Here is a 23,925-nt window from a genome sequence, read left to right as displayed (position 1 = left end):
TGTTAATCCTTAACAAGGGCATGACGACCATATCTCAAATATTATTCAGTCAATCATTCATTCTCTTATTCATTCATGTGGCTAACATTTACTGAGTGCCTACCAGACATATGTACTAGGAGGAGGGATACAGAGATGAAATAAATTAGATTTCCTAATGTCCAGCACTACCAAGGGTCTATCCATGTCTCCTCCCACCCACAGAATTGTACAGAGTATTCAAATCTCTCTACACCAGAGCACAGACTCCACCCTGTCCAGCTTGGGTTCCCACTCTCCCCTAGGCACATCCTACACTCCAGTGAAACTGAACTGCTTGCTCTCTCCTTCATATATAAGCCCTCTGAGCTATTGCTCATGCTGTTCCCTCTGCCTGAAAATATTCTTCACCTAGCATCTCCAACCACCTAGATCCTACTCAACCTTCAGGGCCCATTTCAAATATTATCTCCTCCATGAAGCCTTCTAGGATTGTTCCAACTAGACGCATCCTCTGCAGGGGCTCAGCAGCGAGACTCTATAATAGAAAGATTGTGGGCTCTGGAGGCAGACCTAGTTTTCATCTCTGCTCTGTCAAGTGCCAACTAGGTGACTTTGGGCATGTTATGTAACTACTTTGTGCCTCACTTTTTCCATCTGTATAGTGGGGGTATCTATCTCATAGGGTTGCTGTGAGGAGGGAAGATTCAAGCAAAGCCACCATCTGAAATTATCTTCTCTGTTTGTTGGCAATATGCTAACTAGACAATAAGCTGCATGAGAGCAAGGATCTTGACAGTTTTAATATTCTTATCCCTGTACCTAATACTGGCAGATAGCAGACACACATATATACATGGAATGGATGTATCTCAGCTCTGCTGTTAATTAGAATATACGTCCTTGAACAAGTTACTTCACTTCTCTGGATCTCATTTACCTTAACTGTAAAATGGGAATAAACATTCCGACCTAAAAGAGTTGTCCTGAAGTTTAAAAGGGAAAAAAATTGAGAACGCGTCTGATACAAAGTCCTTTTCAGGGACAAAAAGACCGTCGTCTTTTTCCAGTCACGGATGTTCAAGGACGTACTGAATCAAACGAAGCCCTTACCTGCCATCTACAAATTCCCCAATATATTGGCTCCCCGTGTACTCCATGGCGCCTGTCTCTAGCGTCCAGTCTTTGGGACACCTGAGACTCAGCGCATCCTGCCTCACCATGACAACCAGGAGGGATGGGCGTGGCCGAGAAGAAGCCCCGCCCCTAGGGACTGGGAACTTCCCGGCTTTGCGCAGGCTCCGTGGCTTGTGGTTGGGCAAAGCAGTGCGCCTGCGTGCCGCCGCCGCCGCGCCTGCGCAGACGCTAGGTGGCCTCCGAGTTCGGAAGGGGAGTTCAAGGAGACGGGGGAGACGCGGCAGCGGGCACCTCCTCGGGGTCGCGGCTACAGCCATCATGCCGGGGATAGTGGAGCTGCCCTCTCTGGAGGATCTGAAAGTGCAGGAGGTGAGACTCGTCCGGAGGAAGGCAAGCGGGGCACAGGGCTGCAGCTTCCCGGGCCTAGGCCCAGCCGGGCTTGCACTCAGCGGACCCTGGGCCCCGGACCTCCCATCCCAACCCAATGCCCTCAACATGTACACAAGGTTGACCCTCGGACGTACCCCCGTCAGCTCGGGGAGACCCATCTTTCAGTAGCTCGAGAACTCTCCGCTTCCCGGCAGCAACCTGCTTCTCCTTTGCGTGAATAATAGTGGTATTTCTTATTAAGCACCAACCAGGGTCCTTTTACTTCATGTCACTTAGTACTCAAACGTCTCTGCAAAGTGAGTGTACAGCCCCGGGTGCTCACAGTCGAGGGAGAGAGACAGTCACCTTAAAGTAGCCTTGTCGCTGCAGAGTGCCTTGGAATGGAGCTCGAAAGCCGGAGAAAAAGGAGATAGTATTGGAGAGCGAATTTGCTAACAGCCTGGGAAAGTGTTTGGTAAAAGATCATTTAAAGCATTCATTTCCTCAAGAGCTGTCATTTGAATAATTACCATATGCACATACACTGGAAAATGAGATAGACCCTGACATCAGGGAGTTTATAATCTAATAGGGAAACAGTTCAGTTACAGTACAGTGTAGTTAGAGCTGTGAGAAGTGAAGACCGATAATACTAATTATAGCAAACACTAGACTCAGGCAGGATGCTAACAACAGACATTAATTCATAGACTCCTCCCAGCCAGGTGAGGATATAATTGATCTCTCCACGTTATAGATAACAATCCTGAGAGAAGTGATTTGCCCATGGTCACACCTCACACTGGAGAGCTACAATATGAACCCAGTTGTGAATTTTAAAGCCATACTTTTAAATGACCGTATTAGAGGCAAAAGCTCAGAAGATCGAGAAGGCTTAGCAGAATTTTGTGTTTTGCTGTTTGATGTGACTCTTGGTGGAAAGCAACAGTGACTGAGCCTGGAGAGGTACCTGAGGCTGAGGTAGGGCTCGGTTGCGACTTTCACAGGGGCAGACTGAGCAATTTGGACTTTGAATCCCATAGGTGAGGTGATGGGGAACTGTGGAAGATTTTAAGGCAAGGAAGTGTTAGAGCAGGACTGGATAATCAGGCTACATTGGAGGAGAAAGAGGAAGATGTAAAATTGCATGCCAAAAATTATATCACAGGTCCAGTATTGAGTATTTTACCTAGGTACTTCATTTCATCCTATATGCCTGTGAGAATGGAAACTATTATTTTCCTTGAATGAAAAGAGTTTTAGCTGTGTTTGGAGACTTTTTAATAAAGTGACATTTACCAAAAGGTGGGGAGTAGGTTCTGCCAGCACTCCGTTTGTTTCTTACCCCGCTGTGAAGCTGGATTAAGACTTTGAGTTGCTGTTTTTTTCATTGGCACTCTAATTTGGTTCAACAGTCATCTGAGGTTCTGCTTCTTGGGTGTATTCTATTTCTGGAATAAATTTGCCATTAGAGTTCACACAGTTGAATTGAGAAGCAGATAATTGCATAAATAACTAAAATACAGGACAAAATATGATTAAATGCTATGGACGAGGGCAAATATGATTTAAGAAAAGAGAGTAGGGGACTTCCTGGGGTTCCAGTGGTTAGAACTCTGTACTTCAACTACAAGGGTCATGGGTTCCATCCTTGGTTGAGGAACTGAGATTCCACCTGCTGGAAGGCAGGGCCAAAAATAAAAATAAAGAAGAGAGGATTTGAAGTTGTATTTAAATTCTAGGCCTAGCCATTTGGTTTGGCAACCTACTCCAATGTTCTTGCCTGGAGAATCCCAGGGACGGGGGAGCCTGGTGGGCTGCTGTCTGTGGGGTCACACAGAGTCGGACACGACTGAAGTGACTTAGCAGCAGCAGCAGCCATTTGGTTACCTTGATTAGTCAGTTTTCCTGTTTGCAGACAGTTATTTTATTTGTAAAATGAAGTGCTTCCAGCTGTCTAATCCTCTGAGGCAGTGAAGGGAACTGAAAGCACTTCTTGGGCATAATGTGAAACTTGGATAAATGGCACTTGCAGGATGGTATTTCTAGGCAGATATGGAGAGAAGAGCTTTCTAAATGAGACAGGATCTGAAAGGTAAGCAGGTGCGACCAAAAGACAGGTCTGGGAACAGTGAGTTCCAGGTGCTAGAGAACAGCCAGTACTTTTTTGAAGTCTGGTGTGTTGAGAAGGCAGAAGGATAGTTGGGATCCAGAAAGCTATGAATACCTTGTAAGAAACTTAGGCTTTAGTCTGCTGTTAAGCGTGACTCCTTCAGGGGTTTTGTCGCAGATTTAATAGCAGAGTAACGTAAGAATTGTCTTTTAGGACAGCAGTTCTATGAAGAATGATTGAAAGAGAGGAATAAGAAGAGCAAGGGGACCAGTCTTGGTGGCTGTTGAAATAACTGAGGAAGATATTATTGACTCCAATACGATTGGTGACTGTGCTTACAGAGAGGAAAGAACACGTTTATCTAGGATTGCTCAGACTTAGCAATGACTTAGCAGAGGCAGGAAAGGTTGAGGAATCAATGTCAGATTTGCACCCTGACAATAGGACTGAGGGAGCCAGAAGCAGTGGGTTTGAGAAGCAAGTTAAACCTACTTTGGACCTCATTGACCTTGGAGTTAATGACACATGCCTCTGGAAGACTAGTCAGAAGCTTTGTGCAGGAAACTCTTAGGACACATTGACCATTTTGAATAAAAATAATGGCCAGTATTTATGATGTCTCCTGAGAAGTCTGGATGCAGGTCAAGAAGCAATGGTTAAAACTGGACATCGAACAGCAAACTGTTTCCAAATTGGGAAAGGAGTATGTCAAGGCTGTATATTGTCATCCTGCTTACATGCAGAGTACATCATTTGAAATGCCAGGCTGGATGAAACACAAGATGGAATCAAGATTGCTAGGAGAAATATCAATAACCTCGGATACGCAGCTGACACAACCCTTATGGCAGAAAGCAAAGAAGTAAAGAGCCTTTTGATGAAAGTGAAAGAGGAGAATGAAAAAGTTGGCTTAAAATGCAACATTCAGAAAACTAAGATCATGGTATCCAGTCCCATCACTTCATGGCAAGTAGATGGGGAAACAGTGAGAGACTTTATTTTTTGGGGCTTCAAAAATCACTGCAGATGGTGACTGCAGCCATGAAATTAAAAGATGCTTGCTCCTTGGAAGAAAAGTTGTGATCAACCTAGACAGCATATTAAAAAGCAGAGACATTACTTTGCCTTCAGAGGTCCATCTGGTCAAAGCTATGGTTTTTCCAGTAGTTATGTATGGATGTGAGAGTTGGACCGTAAAGAAAGCTGAGTGCCAAAGAATTCATGCTTTTGAACTGTGGTGCTAGAGAAGACTCTTGAGAGTCTCTTGGACTGCAAGGAGATCCAGCCAGTCAATCCTAAAAGAAATTAGTCCTGAGAATTCATTGGAAGGACTGATTCTGAAGCTGAAACTGTAATACTTTGGCCACCTGATGTGAAGAACTGACTCATTGGAAAAGACCCTGATGCTGGGCAAGATTGAAGGCAGGAGGAAAAGGGGACGACAGAGGATTAAATGGTTGCATAGCATCACGAACTTGATGGACATGAGTTTAATCAAGCTCTGGGAGTTAGTGAAGGACAGGGAAGCCTGGCATGCTGCAGTCCATGGGGTCACAAAGAGTCGGACACGACTAAGCAGCTGAACTGAACGTATTTACGATGCACTTCTATGTGCTAGGCACTTCATAATATTTTTATGTGTATTGACTCACTTAAGCCTCACAACAGTTCCATCAGCTGAGTACTGTCATCCTCCATTTTATGTAAATTAAGCAAAATACAAAGCCTAGTATAAATTAAGTACTCCAATAAAAAAAAAAGGGTGCCAATTGGGTGTAAGGAAGAGAGAATAGGACTAGAAGGTTGCTTGTAGATTGTGGGACTTTTTCTGCCCCCCTTTCCAACACCTGCAGACTGTATAAACCTGGTGTGCAGTGAGGCTGTTACGGGGACAGATAAAGAAGGGTGTTGAAATTCTGTGTTCTTTTGAGACAAAGGGAGCTGAATGGATCTGAGAGGGTATTCACGGTAAACAGCTGTGCAAGGATGTGGTTTCTGCTGGAACTCAAATCAGTCTTAGTGAAGAAGCAGGTGAGGGCTGTTGGCAACATCCGTGGTCGCGATGTAGTGGCAAGCCGCGCAATGGGAGGTCACAGTCTCTCCTGCCAGTTCTCTGCTTGCCACTGACGTGCCGTGCCATCTTGAGCACTTGGCTCCTCTTCCTCAGGAAATAAGTTCAGTGAGTTCTCAGCCTTGATTTCCCTGCAACAGGGTATTCTATTATGTGCTCAACAGCATGGGCATGCCTAGATTGGGGTAAGACATTGGCAAGGAAGTAAGGCAAAGAAAGCCATAGACTTTTGGTGGCATGATAGCTGTGGAAGCATCAGAGTAATTAAATCAGCCATTTAAAGATGTTCTAAGGCATTCAACAAGGAAATCAATACAGCTAACTTAATTTAAAAAATATATTAGGCTTTAAAAATAGTTTGTCTTGATTTTTAGTCTCCCAGCCCTCTATAGATAATACAGCAAGCAAGCATGTACCACTCAACTAACTGAAATAAACTGTTACCAAAACTGGAATGCAGAATTTTAACAGATGTGTAAAGAAACTTATCAGAATTGTCATGGCAAATTTCACTTCCATCCTAAATTCACCTTTGCTTTGATAATTTTAACAGTTGTAATATTAGTGTCGTGTTAGTCGCTCGCTCAGTCATGTCTGACTCTTGGACCCCATAGACTGTAGCCTGCCAAACTCTTCTGTTCATGGAATTCTCCAGGCAAGAATACTGGAGTGGGTAGCCATTCCCTTCTTCAGGGGATCGTCCCAACCCAGGGATCAAATCCAGGTCTTTTGCATTGCAGGTGGAGTCTTTACCATCTGAGCCACCAGGAAAGCCCATGTAATAGTAGTCACAGCCATAACTTTATTCTCTTCCTATAGTGTTTAGATGAATTATCTTTTCATCTTTTCTTGCCTTTGGTCTTATTAAAAATAATAATAACTTAACCTAAGGCTATGTGAAGTTTGTAAAAAATGAAATAATAAAAATTTTATTATTATAAATAATATAAAATTATTCTCATGCAAAAATTCTTGATATTTACAAATCAAATCCAGTGGTATCTTAAGCATAATGCACGAGGACAGACTAGATTTTACTCGAGTACACTGGATCGGTTTTAGAAAATCTGTTAATGCTCTTCATGACATTTATAGATTAATGAAAAATAAACCTGAAAATTTCAGTCTTTCCTGGTGGAGGAATCAGCAGTGAAACAAAGCCAGTTATGATTAGAAAGAAACTTCCCTAATGAGGAACGTGTAGGCAAGTATATCCCAGACACCAACAGCCCTTATCATGCCAAACTACTTTAAAGTTGGGAACAAAGCAGGGAAGCCTGCCATCATTGCTGTTTCTCTGTGTCATCCTGGAACTTCTGGTCAGAGCATTAAGAGAGGAAAGGAGAAGAAGGTAAAGAAGTAACTATCAGAGAGGAGGGCTTCCCTGGGGGCTCAGATGGTAAAGAGTCTGCCTACAATGTGGGAGACCTGAATTCAGTCCCCAGGACAGGAAGATCCCCTGGAGGAGGGCATGGCAACCCACTCCAGTATTCTTACCTGGAGAATCCCCATGGACAGAGGAGCCTGGTGGGCTACAGTCCCTGGGGTCGCAGAGTCGGACACAACTGAGCGACTAAGCACATCAGAGAGGAAGGGAGGCAGTTTTTACTTGTACATGGAAGCTTTTCTGTTAATCTTCTGGAGTTGCCTATCAGAACTGACGAGAGTTAGTGAAGTATGGCTGTAGAGAAGATGCAGTGTACAGACTAGCAATAACTAACTTGAAAATGTAAGGGAAATATAACCTATCTAGAGAGTATCCAAAATATGAGAACATTAAGAAATAAATAAGAAACATGCAAGATTCCTGTATGGGAAACTAATTTTAACCGAGGGAAGTGAGAATGAGCTAACTGGAGAGACATACTGATAACTATGTTCTGGATGAGAAGGCATCGCCCAGATAGTCTTAACCTCTCCTGTAACTGTTACATCCCTTGCTGCCTGTCTGGAGTGAGTGCTATGCACCAGGTATAAAAGCCACCGGTGCCCCCAGAGAGCACCCTCTACACGACCAGCCCCTTGGCTGTACCAGCCTCATCTCCCCACTCCTGGTCCATACTTCCTCCTTCAGCCACACAAACCCAGTCTCTCCACCCCATCCTCTCCAGGCCTCTGTGTCAGGGGTTTCCTTCCCACGGCTAGAAAAATCTGCCCCCCTTCCCCAATTTCTCTTTCTGCTCTCGTTCCCCAGCTGCCATCACAAGCCAAGTATTTAATGCCTTGTTTTACCCTGTCTTGTTCTCATTCGTGACAGCTCCTTGTGCTCAGCACTGTTTTGGGTGCTTGGTGGACCGTGGTAAATATCACCTTAATTAGAATTTAGGGAGAATGGGCATCTCTACAGTAGTGGACTTCTGTTGAAAACAAAACCCCTGCCCTCTTGGAGCTTACGTTCCAGTGGTCACAGATCGAGTGACCACAGGTGCTAGCTTATCTAAGATGATCAGGGAGAGACTCTCTGGGGAGATAAAATGTGAGCAGAGACCCAGTATTGTAAAAGTGCCCTTTCCATTCTAATGTGATATATAACTAGACTTAGCACGACTGCAATGCAAACTATCGGGGGAGGGGTGCTCATCTGTAAGAACAGCTGGACCAGTTTTGAAAAGGAGGGCTGCTGAGGAAGATGGTCTTCCCAGACAACAAACAGTAATTAAAACTGCCGCGGTACTGGTACCGGAAAAGAGGCCAGTGGGACCCCTGCTGCAGCAGCTGCTAGACAGGCTCTGGGCAGTATGGTGAGCTGGCTGGCTACTCTGTGCTTCTCGAGAAACTGCTGGGCTGTGAGTGAGTGCGACTGGCGTAGTTGTAGGGATGGCTGCCTTGAATACACTCTGAACTTCACAAAGTTCACAAATGTAGTACTTTATTCTTAATAATAACTTGCTGGACTATCAGCTCTCATTGGTCCCTTCTGGTCTCTAATCTTCTGTGATTCTGTCGTCTTCTGGAAATTTTACATATCTTTCCACTGTTATTCCTGGAAAGGAGACTCATCCATGCTCCTCAGGGTTGGTTCCTCCCCTTACATCCCCGAAGCCTCCATCTCCCTTCAGAGTTCTGCTTTCTGTCTCACAAAGATCTAAGGATTCTCTTGGGGTTGCCGTTCCCTTATGTCTAAAGTGGGAGTTGGTGATATCAGCCTGATGAGATTATTACACAGGTGTGTTTTCTGGGCCAAGTCAGAACAAGAGTACCTTCCTGTTCCCTCTGTCTTGATGATCTCAAGGAGAGGTTGAGGACCTAGTGTTCTGGTCACGAATCTGTGATCCTTCTCCCCCGTCCCTCTCCCCAGGTGAAAGTCAGTTCGTCTGTGCTGAAAGCTGCGGCCCATCACTACGGAGCTCAGTGCGACAAGCCCAACAAGGAGTTCATGCTATGCCGGTGGGAAGAGAAGGACCCCCGTCGATGTTTAGAGGAAGGCAAGCTTGTCAACCAGTGTGCCCTGGAGTTCTTCAGGTAGGATCTTTTCACCTAAGTGCGGGTGGGCTGAATCATCAAGGTGTGTGTTATCTTCTTGGTGAATGTCCAGCTAAATTAAGTGGAAGGATAATTTTACTAATTCTGGTAGGAAATAGAAGGCTTTGCAATCAGATAGACCACTATAAAGCTCACAATTGTTATGTGTTTTTATTATTTGGCATGTTCTTTTTCTTTTTTAATTTTTTTTGAAGTTGAGTTGATTTATACTGTTAATGTGGCATTATACAATGTTACTGATTTCTGCTGTACGACAAGAGTGATTCAGTTATATATATGTGTGTTCTTTTTTTTTTAATATTCTTTTCCATTATAGCTTATCACAGAATATTGACTCTAGTTCCCTGTGCTATACAGTAATATCTTGTTTTTTTTAATCCATCCCACATATAATAATTTGCATTTCTGTATCTGTGAGTCTGTTTCATAGATGTGTGTGTTTGTGCTGTATTTTAGATCCTGCAGATAAGTGATATCATACTGTAGTTGTCTCTGTCTGACGTCACTTAGTTTAATCTCTAGGTCTGTCTGTGTTATTGTAAATGGCATTATTTCATTCTGTTTTATGGCTGAGTAGGATTCCATTGTACAGGGTTCCCAGGTAGCACTAGTGGTAAAGAACCCACCTGCCAATGCAGGAGATGTAAGGGATGCAGGTTCAATCCCTGGGTCAGGAAGCTCCCCTGCAGGAGGGCATGGCAACCCACTCCAGTATTCTTGCTTGGAGACTCCCATGGACAGAGGAGCCTGATGGGTTGCAGTCCACGGTGTCGCAAAGAGGTGGACACGACTGACGCCACTTAGCGTGCAGGAGTCCATTGTGTACACCCACCCTCCCACATCTTCTTTATCTGTTCAGTTATTGATGGGCGTTTAGGTTGTTTTCCATGTCTTGTCTATTGTGAATACTGGCATGTTCTTTAATCTCTGTGAATTACAATTTCCAAAATAGAGTAATACCTGTTATATAAGATTGTTGTGAGAAATTTGAAAAGGCACATAAAAGCAACTAAGAACAGTGCTTGCTAGCTGTCAGGCATTCACTAGTTTGTTATCATCATCATTACTGTAGGACACACAGTTATGATGGAAAGGAAGGTGTGTTTAGAGTCAAATGTTTAGATAGGCCACTAAGTACTGTAAGTAGAAAAAGTCCAAATTGTAATTGTAGGAAAATGTTTTAATAACCATATTAGTCAAAACTCAAGGGGACAGAAACTGAATTCATAAGGAATTGACTCATGTAAGTGTAAAGTCCAAAAATGGGATTGGCATCAGGCAGGGCTGGATCCAAGGGCTTAAATAATTTCATAACTACTTGGTGTCTTTTTGCTTCACCTCTTCTCCCCTCAGTTTCTTAGTTCTGCTTTTCTCTATCAAACTCATTTTCAAAGAGACTTTCCTTGCTGTAGCAGAAATGGCCTCTAGCCACTCGAAGCTTCTAGGCTCCTTACTTAGCAGACCCAGATGGAGTGCCCCCCAGTAGCATGAGCTGAGGTTCCTGGAACTGAGTCTCATTGTCCTGGCTGGTCGACTTCATGTATGTGTCTCTGAATTAGTTAGGTTTTGAGAGATAAAATACTGTGACTGGTCAAGCCTTGCCATAAGTGGGGAGTAGACTTAGACTCATCTGAATCACATTGCCAAGCCATAGGGAGTGGTTGTTCCCCAAAGGAGAATCTGAAGGATGTTCCAGAAGAATGGGGAATGACTGCTGACTAGACAAATGACCAGATGTCCCCTACAGTGTCGTAAGAGCTATTCACACAATAGCTGTTTTCCTTCTTTCTTGCTTTTGCTGTCTTTGTCCACAAGCAGAGATACTTTGTACTTAAAAGTCATAGTGTGTGTATTCATTTGAAATACACATTTTTCTCTTGAAACTATTGGAAACATTCTTTCAAGTTGCTCCCTCTTTGTGATCATAATTTTTCAGTTCAGTTCAGTCCAGTCGCTTCCCACTCTTGGCGACCCCATGAATCGCAGCACGCCAGGCCTCCCTGTCCATCACCAACTCCCGGAGTTCACTCAGACTCACATCCATTGAGTCAGTGATGCCATCCAGCCATCTCCTCCTCTGTCGTCCCCTTCTCCTCCTGCCCCCAGTCCCTCCCAGCATCAGGGTCTTTTCCAATGAGTCAGCTCTTCGCATGAGGTGGCCAAAGTACTGGAGTTTCAGCTTTAGCATCATTTCTTCCAAAGAAATCCCAGGGCTAATCTCCTTCAGAATGGACTGGTTGGATCTCCTTGCAGTCCAGGGGACTCTCAAGAGTCTTCTCCAACACCACAGTTCAAAAGTATCAGTTCTTGGGCGCTCAGCCTTCTTCACAGTCCAACTGTCACATCCATACATGACCACTGGAAAAACCGTAGCCTTGACTAGACGGACCTTTGTTGGCAAAGTAATGTCTCTGCTTTTGAATATGTTATCTAGGTTGGTCATAACTTTTCTTCCAAGGAGTAAGCGTCTTTTAATTTCATGGCTGCAGTCACCATCTGCAGTGATTTTGGAGCCCAAAAAAATAAAGTCTGACATTGTTTCCACTGTTTCCCCATCTATTTCCCATGAAGTGATGGGACCGGATGCCATGATCTTCGTTTTCGCCAACTTTTTCACTCTCCTCTTTCACGTTTATCAAGAGGCGTTTTAGTTCCTCTTCACTTTCTGCCATAAGGGCATTTTTAATGGCTGTCTAATATTCCACTGGTAGATAAACCAGTCATAATGTACCTTATGATTCTTGTTACTAAACATCATTGTTGATTTCTGTTTTTGATTGTTTTGGATAAATCTGCAGTGGTTATATTTGTGTAGAGATCATTTTCATTTTTTAATTAATAAATTAGCATACATTTCCCAGCAATGAGATTATTCTTTAAAAGGCTTTGAACATGATTTATGGCTCTTGAATTACAGTTGCCCTGTCTTTTGAAGTTGGGTCAGTTTATGCTGTACTCAGCACTGTATCCTGATATGCGTCACCAGCATTGCATTTGATTTAAACATGGATAGGTACAAAATGGTATTTTATTCCTGCTTGAATTTGTATTCATTTGATTGCTAATAAGGTAGAATATGTATTCATTTGAAAGCTTTTTATTTTCTAAGAACTTTGGCAAAGCATTTTTCCTTTGACTCAAAGAAAGTATGTATAAGTGAGAAGTGTTTGGATTTCACAAGCTTCCAGGATGCTGAAGTCTCCTGCTGTATGAACTAGTAGATAATTGTTTGTTCATGTAGGTGCCAGGGTAGCAGAGTCCAGATCACAGCCTCAGTGCCAGAGTAATGGTTTGCACCCTTCTTCTGCCACAGCATATTGGAGGAGTGCAAAGTTCCAACTGGTCATGCTAGCTCACTACCAAGCATGATTCTCAAGTCAAGGTTTTGTGCAGTCGCTCAGTTGTGTCCAACTCTTTGCAACCCCGTGGACTGCATGCAACATGCCAGGCTTCTCTGTCCATCACCATCTCCCAGAGCTTGCTCAAACTCATGTCCATTATTCAGTGATGCCATCCAACCATCTCATCCTCTGGTGTCCCCTTCTCCTCCTGCCTTCAGTCTTTCCTAGCATCAGGGTCTTTTCCAGTGAGTCGGCTCTTAGCATAAAGTGGCCAGAGTATTGGAGCTTCAGCTTCAGCATCAGTCCTTCCAATGAATATTCAGGATTGATTTCCTCTAGGATTGACTGGTTTGATCTTGCTGTCCAAGGGACTCTCAAGAGTCTTCTCCAGCACCACAGTTCGAAGGCATCAATTCTTCGGCACTCAGCCTTTTTTATTGTCCAGCTCTCACATCCATACATGACTACTGGAAAAACCATAGCTTTGACTCTGCGGACCTTTGTAGGCAAAGAAATGTCTCTGCTTTTTAATATGCTGTCTAGGTTTGTCATTACTTTTCTTCCAAGGAGCAAGCAGCTCCTTTAATTTCCTAGCTGCAGTCACTGTCCACAGTGATTTTGGAGCCCAAGTAAATAGTCTGTCACTGTTTCCATTGTTTCCCCATCTATTTGCCATGAAGTGATGGGATCAGATGCCATGATCTTCATTTTTTGAATGTTGACTTTTAAGCCAGCTTTTTCATTCTCCTCTGTCACCTTCATCAAGAGGCTCTTTAGTTCCTAGTTTCTTTAGTCAAGGTTCAGTTCAGTTCAGTTCACTCACTCAGTCGTGTCCGACTCTTTGCGCCCCATGAATTGCAGCACGCCAGGCCTCCCTGTCCATCACCAACTCCCGGAGTTCACTCAGACTCATGTCCATCGAGTCAGTGATGCCATCCAGCCATCTCATCCTCTGTCGTCCCCTTCTCCTCCTGCCCCCGTACCGTAGAAGTCTAGGTTAGTGAGACTAGAGATAACTCCGAAAAGCTCCCTAGGCTTTGACATTCCTTCTTCCTTCCTCTTGTACCTCCTGTCACCCCTCCAAAGGTTATTCTCAAAATACCTGGAAGGGTGTCAGTTACACCCTGGAAGGGTGTAAGAAACTGATATCCATTGGTTGCCTTACAGGAGCGGGACTGAGCAGGAATGAAAAGCCAGTTTTTCTTTTGTATTTTCTTCAGCCACCTCTGAAGTTCTTATGTTAAATATGATTCCTGTGTTCATTGTAGCTAGGTTCTTGGAAAATGACAAGTAAGTTCTTCATTATTATTCCAACAGGGGAAGGAGGCACTCTACGCTTCTTCCACTGCCTCAGATAGCCTTTTACATAAAATAACAGTATTTTATTCTTGCCTGAATTCGCATTTATTTGATTACTAGCAAGGTTGAATGGTAAGAGAAGGGGAATTTTGCAAAATAATGGCTTATCCCTTTCATACACAAGTTACTTTTCCTTCAACCACTTTTGGTGACCACAAAATGAATTATATTTTATGTTGCTTCTTAAGAGAGCAAATATAGTTTAACTTCCTTATTAATGACAAGAATTAATCTCTGTTTTTGTTCAGTGCACACATAGAATGAAGTCCTTGAGCTTTGGAGGTGTGGAGAGTGGTCTGCCTCTACACTGATTGGCCCCCAAGATCAGAAGATCCTTGTCAATTTGTGAATTTGCTTTTTATAATTCCGTCTCCTCCTTTGTCATTTTCTGTCGCCTCTGACTTCTGTCAGCACCACATCTCTGAGTATGCCTCCCTGTCTTCTAAAATTTCAAAGCTGGTAAACTTTAGAATTGGATCTAAGGGGAATAAATAGGTCCCAAGTGAGTTATCTGAGGAAAATATATACACCTTAGACCTTTTTTGTTTTAAAAATATGTATTTATTAATGTATTTAGCTGTGTCGGGTCTTAGTTGCAACACGTTGGATCTAGTTCTGAATCCAGGCCCTCTGCATTGGGAGCATGGAGTCTTAGCCACTAGAGTACAGGGAAGTCCCAGGTGACAGTCTTTTGGAATTTCTTTTCATTTATTTTTGCTGTATAAAGAAATTAGGTCGTGTGCCTCAGATCTTTTTTTTACATATTGATCCTCAACCTGAGGATCTCCAGGTTGCCTTGCAAGTGAGGTAAGAGTACTCTCATACCTTTCAGAAAGCAAGGCTGTGTGTTTGAGGTCTGTATCAAATTTTTCCCCACTTTTTTGTTTTTCATGGTTCTGCAAAGAGCTTCCCCTAACCAAGGGCTTCCCAGCTGGCGCAGTGGAAAAGAAAATGCCTGTCAGTACAGGAGACCCAGGAAATGCCGGTTCGATCCCTGGGTCAGGAGTAGGAAATGGCAACCCTCTCCAGTATTCTTGCCTAGAAAATTCCAATGGACAGAGGAGCCTGGCAGGCTACAGTCCATGAAGTCGCAAAGAATCAGACGTGACTGAGTGCGCGCGTGCATGCACACATGCACACACACACAGACGCACACTCCTAACCAAGCCCTCTTTTCCAGGCAGATAAAGCGGCACTGTGCGGAGCCTTTTACGGAATACTGGACCTGCATCGATTACTCCGGCCTGCAGCTATTTCGTCGCTGTCGCAAACAGCAGGCGCAGTTTGACGAGTGTGTGCTGGACAAACTGGGCTGGGTGCGGCCGGACCTGGGGGACCTGTCAAAGGTAACATGATTTCCTGCTGGTCTTTCTCTCCCTGAGGGTGGGGAAAGGCAGGAGGAGGTCCAGGAAGGGTCTTTTGTGAGTTCAGGTCTGATGTGACAGATCCAAACTGACCAGACAGCTCAGCTAGGGAGTGATTATCCACAGCCCAGAGTTTACTTAGTAGAAATGCGCCTTTACATAGATCTTCCAGCATGAGCAGGTTTCTTGTTGGTTAATTATTAGTAGCTAACTGAAGAACAGTAGGGAGTAGATGAGGATAAAATGTTTAAGGGGCTCGGTCAGTTGAAAACATTGAGGTTATTATGGGGAAATGGGTTTGAGGTTATGCCTGATTTTTCAGGAGCATACCTGAGATTTTTTTTTTTTAAAGTAATACCTGTAGTTTTAAAAGCATGTTTTCCTACTTTCTCCTTTATTTCCTGTCTCAGCTGTGATACCACCATCTATTGAAACCTCAGAGCTAGAAGAAACCTGAACATCTCTCTTCTTCACTTAGCCCTCTGTCTTCCTTTATCCAGTCCTCAATTCCTCTAGATCAGCATCTCCTGGAATATTATTTTAAAACCTCACACTGTCCTCACTTCCTGGACAGGCGTTCTTAACTGGGCTACATGAGCTTCTGGGAGGGCAGGGTGGATGACTATAGGCATGATCTGTGTGGAAAATAAATATGACTATCCATTAAAAAAAAAAAAAAAACTTTTCAAAGGGGCTTCTTATTTGCTCATAAAACTGAGCATCCCCTCTGTATCCTGAGACGCATGGCCCTTTGTGATCTGAACTGTCCCTGCTTCTTAAGCATCGTCTCCTCCATTCCTTCTGGGAAGCATAGGTAGCAAGGCGTGGCGGGAAAGACTGGTTTGAAAGGAATCTGAAAGTAGGTTTGAATCTTAGTTTCATGACTTCATTGCTCTGGGATCTTGAGCAAATTGCTAACCCTCTCCTCTCCTACCACAGTTATAAGATGGGACCAGTATTAGTCCCTGTTTTTCTGTGGGGATTAAGCTAAGGAGGTTATGTGAAGCCCCAGCATGATGTTGACCCATAGGCCCATAATTATTCATGTTCCCTTCCCTTTGTGTGTGGCATCTGTGGGTGATAGTTGGGTCTTAAGCTTGTTGCCAGAAGTAGAGGAATGATTTAGCAATTTTATTTGGTATCTGGCAAATATTTCCTTCAGATACCTTCTTTTGCTGCAGTGAACAACTTATTTATTTTTACTTTTGAAAAATTTTTATTGAAATATAGTTGATTTACAGTGCTGTGTTAGTTTCAGGTGTACAGTAAAGTGATTCAGTTATACATGTATATTAATATGTATATATATTATTTTTTAAAACATATTCTCATCATTAGATGCTCTTATTGTATACTGAGTATAATTCCCTGTGCTATACAATAGGTCCTTGTTGGTTATCTGTTTTATATATAGTAGTGTATATATTCTGATCCAAAGTGAGCAAATTATTTTTATTTACTTTTTTAAGAAATAATTATTTTTATTTAGTATTTATTTATTTTGGTTACGCTGGGTCTTAGTAATGTGGCACACGGGATCTTCCATCTTCTTTGCATTACACAAGATCTGTTAGTTACGGCACGCAGGATCTAGTTCCCTGACCAGGGATTGGACCTGGGCCCCCTGCATTGGGAGCTCAGAGTCTTATACACTGGCCCACCAGGGAAGTCTACCAAGTTATTTTGAATAGTTGATAATTCTAAGTTGGAAAGTGGTAGAGCTTTTACCTCTAATAAAGAAAACTGCCTTTTCTTATTTCTGTCTCATGAAAGGAGAATTTACAAATCATGCTGTTAAGAAAGTATATTTATTCCTGAATCTTTGTATTAACCCTTTTAAAAAACCTTGCAAAGAAAAAGGTATTGTTACTGAACTCTTTCCAGAAGTGTATTTCATAAGAAGATTACCAGCTTTGGTTATACTTGAGTTCAGTCTCTAAGAAGGGTCGTAACTGGCCGACAGAGTCTGTACTCAGCATCGCTCACTCGTGCGTCCTGGCCCCTGGCCTGCCACGTGCACCTGGTGAATTCCTCGTCCAGTCGCAGCTCAGGTGTCGGGTCTCTGTGAAGTTTCTGGCTTTCCTAGGTAGGATTGCGCTCTCTCACCCGTAATTCCTTTGCCCTGATAATGTTAATTTTGAAAATAACTAATGAAGCATCTGCTCCATACATTAGGCGCTTCACGTGTGTTATTCTAATAACCCTGGGAGCTACTGTTGGCCCCGTTTACAGATGGGAAATTGAAAGTTCAGTCAGATCCCCAAGGTCATTTACCTAGTAATTAGTTTGACCACATGCTTCTGCTCCTTTTGTTTTGAGTCTGGTGCAGAAGAGGAAGTTGTTTCATTGTCCCTTCCACAGTAATTTGTCCTTTAAAGGGGCCCTTTTATTTTCTCTAGATTTATTTCACAGACATCTTGAATTCCTTAAAGGAGCTTCAAATGCCAGCTGGAGGCATTTGGAATACTCTGTCAAGCAACAAGGAACCATTAGTGATCTCTAATTATAGCGGAGAGATGAGAAAACTGTTTTAAAAGCAAATGAAAAACTATTCTGGACTTGTAGTCAGAAGACTGGAGTTCTAGCTCCAGCTCTGACATTTACAGTGTCCTGATCTTAGATAAGCCAGCATCTCTGCTCCTCTTCTGTGGACTGGAGATAATTATACCTCGGAGGGTGATTATAATAAGAATTGTGAGACTGTGTCCATGAAAGCTCTGTTCACAATAAATGGTGTTTGAATTTGTACATCTGGGAAGATTGATCTGGTTGTATCACATGGGGCGGCTTAGGAGACCACTAGATAACAAGACCGTTAATAACTGTGGCCTTCCGTCTTTCTGCTTCTCTGGGCCCATTTCCTCATCTTTACAGTGAGAACAGTTTCTGCTGGGTGTCTGATGGAGACTTCTGTGGGCTAATGGGGGTGTAAAATTCCATCTTCCTCTCTCCTTGGACCCCAGTTCTGTGCTCTACCCTCACCTGGCCTGTTGGCTCAGCACCCCCAGTCTAGCTTTTGCACACTCTGTCCTGGCCTACAGATGTGATTAAGTACTTCCTTACTCCAGTAACATCTGTTGCCACTGGATTAAAATTCAAACGTCTTTGCATATTTTTCACCGCCCTTCATCATCTGGCTCCTGCCTCCCAGCATCTCTCGACATGTAAAAAGCACAGACTCTGGAGCAGGCAGAGCTGGCTTCAAGTCCCGGTGCTTCCACTGTTGGCCTGGTGGCCCCACTGAAGCTGCAGGTTGACTCTGAGGAGTGTCAGCGTGAACTGGAATAATGTCTTCAACGACAGGACCAGGCGCACAGCCTGTCCTTTGGCTGTTTAAGGACGTGCCTCCCTGCCTATCTGTGTACTCTTGGTTTACTTGGAAGGTCTTTTCTTCTCTGCCTTCCTGATTGGTTCCTATTCATCCTTCAAGATGGAGCTAAATACTCCCCCTTCAGAAATAGTTGGGGCCCCTAGAGGACAGCGGGTGGGTGGAGGTCCTGTTTCTCCCGCCCCCCACCCCCGTGACTTGCCTGGGAAGCCCTCGGGGATGGCCTCCTGTCGGTCTGCCGCAGCGAGGACTATGTGAATCTTGTTCCCTTCTGTATCCTAACTTCTTCCATACGGAGTGGCACAGAGTAGGCGTTCTTCAGTGTGTATTCAGGGTGGAGTGTGATGTGCTAGGGCTTCAGAGATGAGGAGGCAGGGGCAGAGAGGAGACTGGTAGGTGTGTTTGTGGCCACAGCTCCTACACCTGACTCTCAGCTTCCCTTTTCCTCTTCTTCCCTCCGCAGGTCACCAAAGTGAAAACAGACCGGCCTTTACCAGAGAATCCCTATCACTCAAGAGCAAGGCCAGAGCCCAACCCTGAGGTGGAAGGCGATCTGAAGCCCGCCAGGCACGGCAGCCGCCTCTTTTTCTGGACCATGTGAAGATGGGTCCGTGGCCCCACACCCAGGCACGCGCCCAGGCAGCGGGCAGTGAACTCTCCCGCCGTTTGCATCAACCGATAGAGGGCTCTTTCCGGGATCACAAACATTAACCAAAACGTTAATTTATGTGACTTGGCAGTTATTCTATACCATTTCCTGCCCATTAAAAATTTTAAAGGAAACAGTTGTATTTTATTATGTTTTCTATAACCTTCTGGCCTTTAAAGATGACTTCCCCTTGCTTTTTCTCCTTGTGGTCCTGCCTGTTCCCTCCCTCGCTCTCTCTGTTTTAAGTAGGCAACTGCCAGTGCAGGAGGGGAGCCTCATGGGATCACGGACAGGTGAACGTGTAAAGGAGAGGCTTTGTTACCTGCGATGGCACCTCAGGACCAGTCTGTATTCACACATTTTGAAGTCTCCATTTTTCTTCCCATCCGACGTCTCAGACAAATAGAGTTCCCTGAAGGTCATACAAGGGAAGCGTCCAGGATAGAAGAAGCACAGAAACATTTGCGCCTGTGACTCAGGCCATGGGCGGGGCGCCTGGCTGGGTCTTCTGCAGTCTCGCTCAAAGTTCCTTAAAGAACCAAACTTCCACCACTTCCCCTCGATATCCCATCCTCAAGCGTTATAACCCAGATGTTTTTCCTGATAGACAAGGGAGTTGGAGGCTGAACTCCCAGCTCCAAAGCCAGGAAGTCGGGAGGTCTGAGTGTCAGTTCCAGCCTTGGGTGTGTTTCTTAACCTCTTATGAGAGGTTGAATTTGAGGACAAACTAAAGGGAACATGCTTATCTACCTCCTGGGCAGGTTAGAGCCACAAGTATTTTAAAAGCTCTTTGGTTCAAAGCCGTATTAATGTCTTTATTTTCCCTTTCGTTCAATTCCTTTTTCACAACTAGGCTATTTCCTCTCCATCTGACCGGGGGTCACTTTACATCTTCTGCTCATGGCCTTAAATTGCACGTGACTGTGTGTAAGTCTCAGCTCCCCAGGCCTTGCTTTCCCATCTGCAGAGCTCTGGGAAGCAGGACACCAAGCATTGCATGATCTGCCTTGCCCTTGCGCCCACCCCACCCCGACCCCACAGTTGGGAGCATTTTATGTAAACCTCACTCTCACCCATTCTGCGAAAGCTCCTTGCCAGCCACTTTTGCCTCATTCTCCAATGTAAGAAAAACAATAGGTTCTTATGTTTTTACAACAGCAAACGCAACACCCATTAACCTCTTGAAGGCCAAGTTGTTGGAAGTCAGCCTTGGTGGGGAAAGCACCACCATCATGACCACAGACTGGCGTTCATGTGATAACTGCAAACCAAGTGTTGCTTCCTAGGTTCTTTCTGCAAAGGAAGCTGGGACTTGCATAAGGTAAGGTAAGGTAAGTCACTTCAGTCGTGTCCGACTCTGTGCAACCCCAGAGACGGCAGCCCACCAGGCTCCCCCGTCCCTGGGATTCTCCAGGCAAGAACAGTGGAGTGGGTTGCCATTTCCATAAAAAACAACAAATACTCATTGAGCACTGTGCATCGTGGCTACATGTGTCAACTCCTTCAATGCCCAGAGCCCTTAGAGTTTCTAACATGTCGTGCCATTTCATAGATGGAGGAGCTCAAGCTTAGGGAAACTTAAGTCCTCGTATGTGAAATAGTAGAATTGGAATACATTATGAAGATTGATTCCGATGGCCACACCCTTGTCCTTCAAAGTCATCAGTGGCTGTCCACCTTGGTTACACGTTGGAATCCCCTGCTGCTGCTGCTAAGTCGCTTCAGTTGTGGAATCCCCTGGAGGCCTTTAAATTCTGACGTCAGGAGCCTGCCTGGGATAGATGCTGATGTAGTTGGTCTGCAGTATGCCCAGGCCATGGTGGTTTTGGAAAGCTCTCCAGTTCTTAAGGTGAAACCAAAGTCTAGGGCCACTGATTGGTTTTATACATGAAGCAGGTTCAAGAGATTTGGTAGTTAAATGGCTAAGCTGAGATTTAAAGCCAGATACATCTGATTCCAAATCCCATACTCTTCTCTTTTTTTTTTTTTTGTCTGCTCTGGGCTTTATAGCACAGGCTCAGTAGTTGCCTCGTGGGCTTAGTTGGCCTGCAGCATGTAGAAACTTAGTCCTCCAACCAGGGACCACATTCTCTGCATTGGGAGGCGGAATTTTAACCACTGAACCACCAGGGAAATTCCCAAAGCCTATATTCTTAATCTGTATGACTGCATGTACATCACCTTAGGTCTTATTAAATGAAGAATCTAATTCCATAAGCCTGGAGTGGCACCTAAGATTTCTAGTAAGTTTCTTGATGCTAACGCTGCTGGTCCATGGACCACACTTTGGGTAACGAGAGAATAAACCATGCTGTGGATAGCATCTATGATTAATCTATCTAGCTACAGGGTCTAACACCAGGCCCTCCCTGAAAGTTCATCACCTCTTTATTAGAGTCCAGAGCAACAAGTCTTGAACTGTTAATGGCTTCAAATTCAATTCAAGGATGTTTTAACTTTTGCCCAAGTTGGACAGAAGCTCACCACCCTCCTACCTTGCTTTGAATTCCTTGAACAAAGAAACTCACTTCTGGCTTTCCTGTATTCTTGATGGAATTACACCACATCACAGCCTTCTAGGGCTGAAGAGTCATAATTAAGTAAAGACAGAATTCCTAAAATCCCATGCCACAGATGGATTTACAATTTCAGTAGGTAAAAGGTCATGGAACAATTTGAAAGCAGTTGGTGCAAAGAATCTCCGAGCGGGGCTTCAAATAATAGTCAGAAAATCTTCCCGCTGGCTTGGCTTAAGAATAATGAGATGGACTCCTTACGCTCCCAAAGGAAATTTATCTGCCCCCTTTGCTCCGCCAGGCCTGTTCCTGTCTTCCCTATCGGAGGGAATGGTGTCTCCATCCTTCCAGTGTCAAAACATGGGCCGCTCCTGTGGCTCCTTCCGCTCACTGCTCTCCGTGTTCCAATCCCACACCAAGTCCTTCTATAACCTCTCACGTCTGTTACTTCCTCTTTTATCTCCCTGTCACTGTTCCTAGCCTGTTTTTGTTCCCTGGGCTTGGATTATTAATACTGCTGCCAAATTGGTCTCCTGCCACCCTCTCGCCCTCTGGACCACGCTCCAACTTGTGCCGTGCCCCTACCATTTGAAAAGCTTCAATGCTGGGACTTCCCTGGTGGTCTAGTGGCTGAGACTGTATGCTCCCAATACAGGGGGCCCCCGGTTCAATCCCTGGTCAGGGAACTAGATCCCATATGCCACAGCTAAGACCCAGCACAACCAAATTAACTACTTAAGAAAACCTTCGGTGACTCCTAAACGGCTATTAACCAAAACGCAGATCCTTACTGGCATCCTGACATAATCTGGCCTTCTCCTGGCCCATGTCCCTCAATACTATCTTATTTCTCCTTATCAGGGACCCTACAGTCTCCCAGATGCCGTTGCTCAAGAGTGTTGTCCAACTTCCAAATATCCACTTATGCCGCTGCCGTGCACTTGCTGGGAAACAGCCCTGCCCCGTCTCTGCCTCTTGAAAGTCGACCCATCTCTCAAGGCAAACACTCACACTGTCTTCCCCAGGAAGTGTCCCTTCCTACAGACACGGGTGCTCTTTCCTGCCCCTTTGTTCTCGTGACACAACATGGCCTGAGGTTTGAGCGCAAGGACTCTGAAGCTGGGCTGTCTGGATCTGAATCCAGGCTCTGTCGTCTAATAGTTATGTGACCCTAGGCAAGTTCCTTAACCTTTCTGTACTTTCTTTTCCTCATCTGTAAAATGGGAGAGACCAGGATAGTACCCACAGCCTGGGATGGCTATGAGGATTTAATGAGGTTTACACATGAAATGCTTTGTGTTATAGTGTTGGCTGATGCTAGCAATTGTTGGGACTTCCGGGGCATCCCAGTGGTTAAGACTTCGCCTTCAGAGCAGGGAGTGCAGGTTCAATCCCTGGTCAGGGAGCTAAGATCTCTCATGCCTCTAGGCCAAAAATCTAAAACAAAAACAGAAACAATATTGTAACAAATTCAATAAAGCTTTTATAAATGGAAAAAATTTAAGGATCCTTCAAGATTAAAAAGTCCTTCTCGAGTAAATGAAAGTCATTTGTCACAGCACTCTATTTGAGTAACACCTGTCATGGCAGAGTGTATCTTGTTTCTCCTGGTCTTACTACGATACGATCTGGACTTTTATCTTATTTATATTTCCATATTCTAGTGCCCGGCACATGAAAGACATCCCTGGTGGCTCAGCTGGTAAAGAATCTGCCTGCAATGTAGGAGACCTGGCTTTGATCCCTGGGTTGGGAAGATCCCCTGGAGAAGGGAACAGGTACCCACTCCAGTATTCTGGCCTGGAGAGTTCCATGAACTGTATAGCCCATGGTGTCACAAAGAGTCGGACACAACGGAGCGACTTTCACTTTTGAATTTATCTTCCCAAAGAACTTCTAAACTCCCTCCATGGTATGGAACAATAAACACATGAACTGTGGAGTGTGTGCATGCGTGCTCTGTTGTGTCAACTCTTTGCGACTCCATGGGCTGTAGCCCACCAGGCACCTCTGTCCATGAAATTTTCCAGGCAAGAATACTGGAGTGGGTAGCCATTCCTTCTCCAGGGGATCTTCCCGACCCAGGGATTGAACCTGAGTCTGTGTCTCCTGCATTGGCAGGCAGGTTCTTTAACACTATGCCACCTGGGAAGCCCCTTAACTTTGTAGAAGATAGGAATAATCCTTTGAGATTAAATTACCGTCTTTGTAGGTAT

The 23,925-nt window shown here is 44.4% G+C and overlaps 2 protein-coding genes across 7 annotated transcripts in view; one reads left to right on the top strand and one right to left on the bottom strand.

Annotated features, from left to right (window-relative positions):
- Positions 1-1,224, bottom strand: part of MORN5 (MORN repeat containing 5) — a 34,517-nt gene extending 33,293 nt beyond the window's left edge. For all 6 annotated transcript variants that reach the window (XM_019970761.2, XM_019970763.2, XM_070799200.1 and 3 more), the window contains exon 1: positions 1,093-1,224. In XM_019970761.2, the coding sequence (XP_019826320.1) occupies positions 1,093-1,202 (110 nt within the window). In that variant the 5' untranslated portion in view covers positions 1,203-1,224. The remainder of the gene's footprint in view (positions 1-1,092) is intronic.
- Positions 1,225-1,330: 106 nt separating this feature from the next.
- Positions 1,331-19,327, top strand: NDUFA8 (NADH:ubiquinone oxidoreductase subunit A8). Its single transcript, XM_019970760.2, has 4 exons — positions 1,331-1,485; positions 8,968-9,131; positions 15,033-15,198; positions 19,008-19,327. Exons 1-4 carry the CDS (start codon positions 1,435-1,437, stop codon positions 19,143-19,145), a joined length of 519 nt encoding a protein of 172 aa, XP_019826319.1. The 5' UTR covers positions 1,331-1,434; the 3' UTR covers positions 19,146-19,327.
- Positions 19,328-23,925: the final 4,598 nt, after the last annotated feature.

Source organism: Bos indicus, chromosome 11 (genome assembly GCF_029378745.1).
Source record: "Bos indicus isolate NIAB-ARS_2022 breed Sahiwal x Tharparkar chromosome 11, NIAB-ARS_B.indTharparkar_mat_pri_1.0, whole genome shotgun sequence".
Classification (NCBI taxonomy): domain Eukaryota; kingdom Metazoa; phylum Chordata; class Mammalia; order Artiodactyla; family Bovidae; genus Bos; species Bos indicus.
Note: the sequence above shows the minus strand (reverse complement) of the source record. Positions and strands in the feature narration are given on the sequence as shown.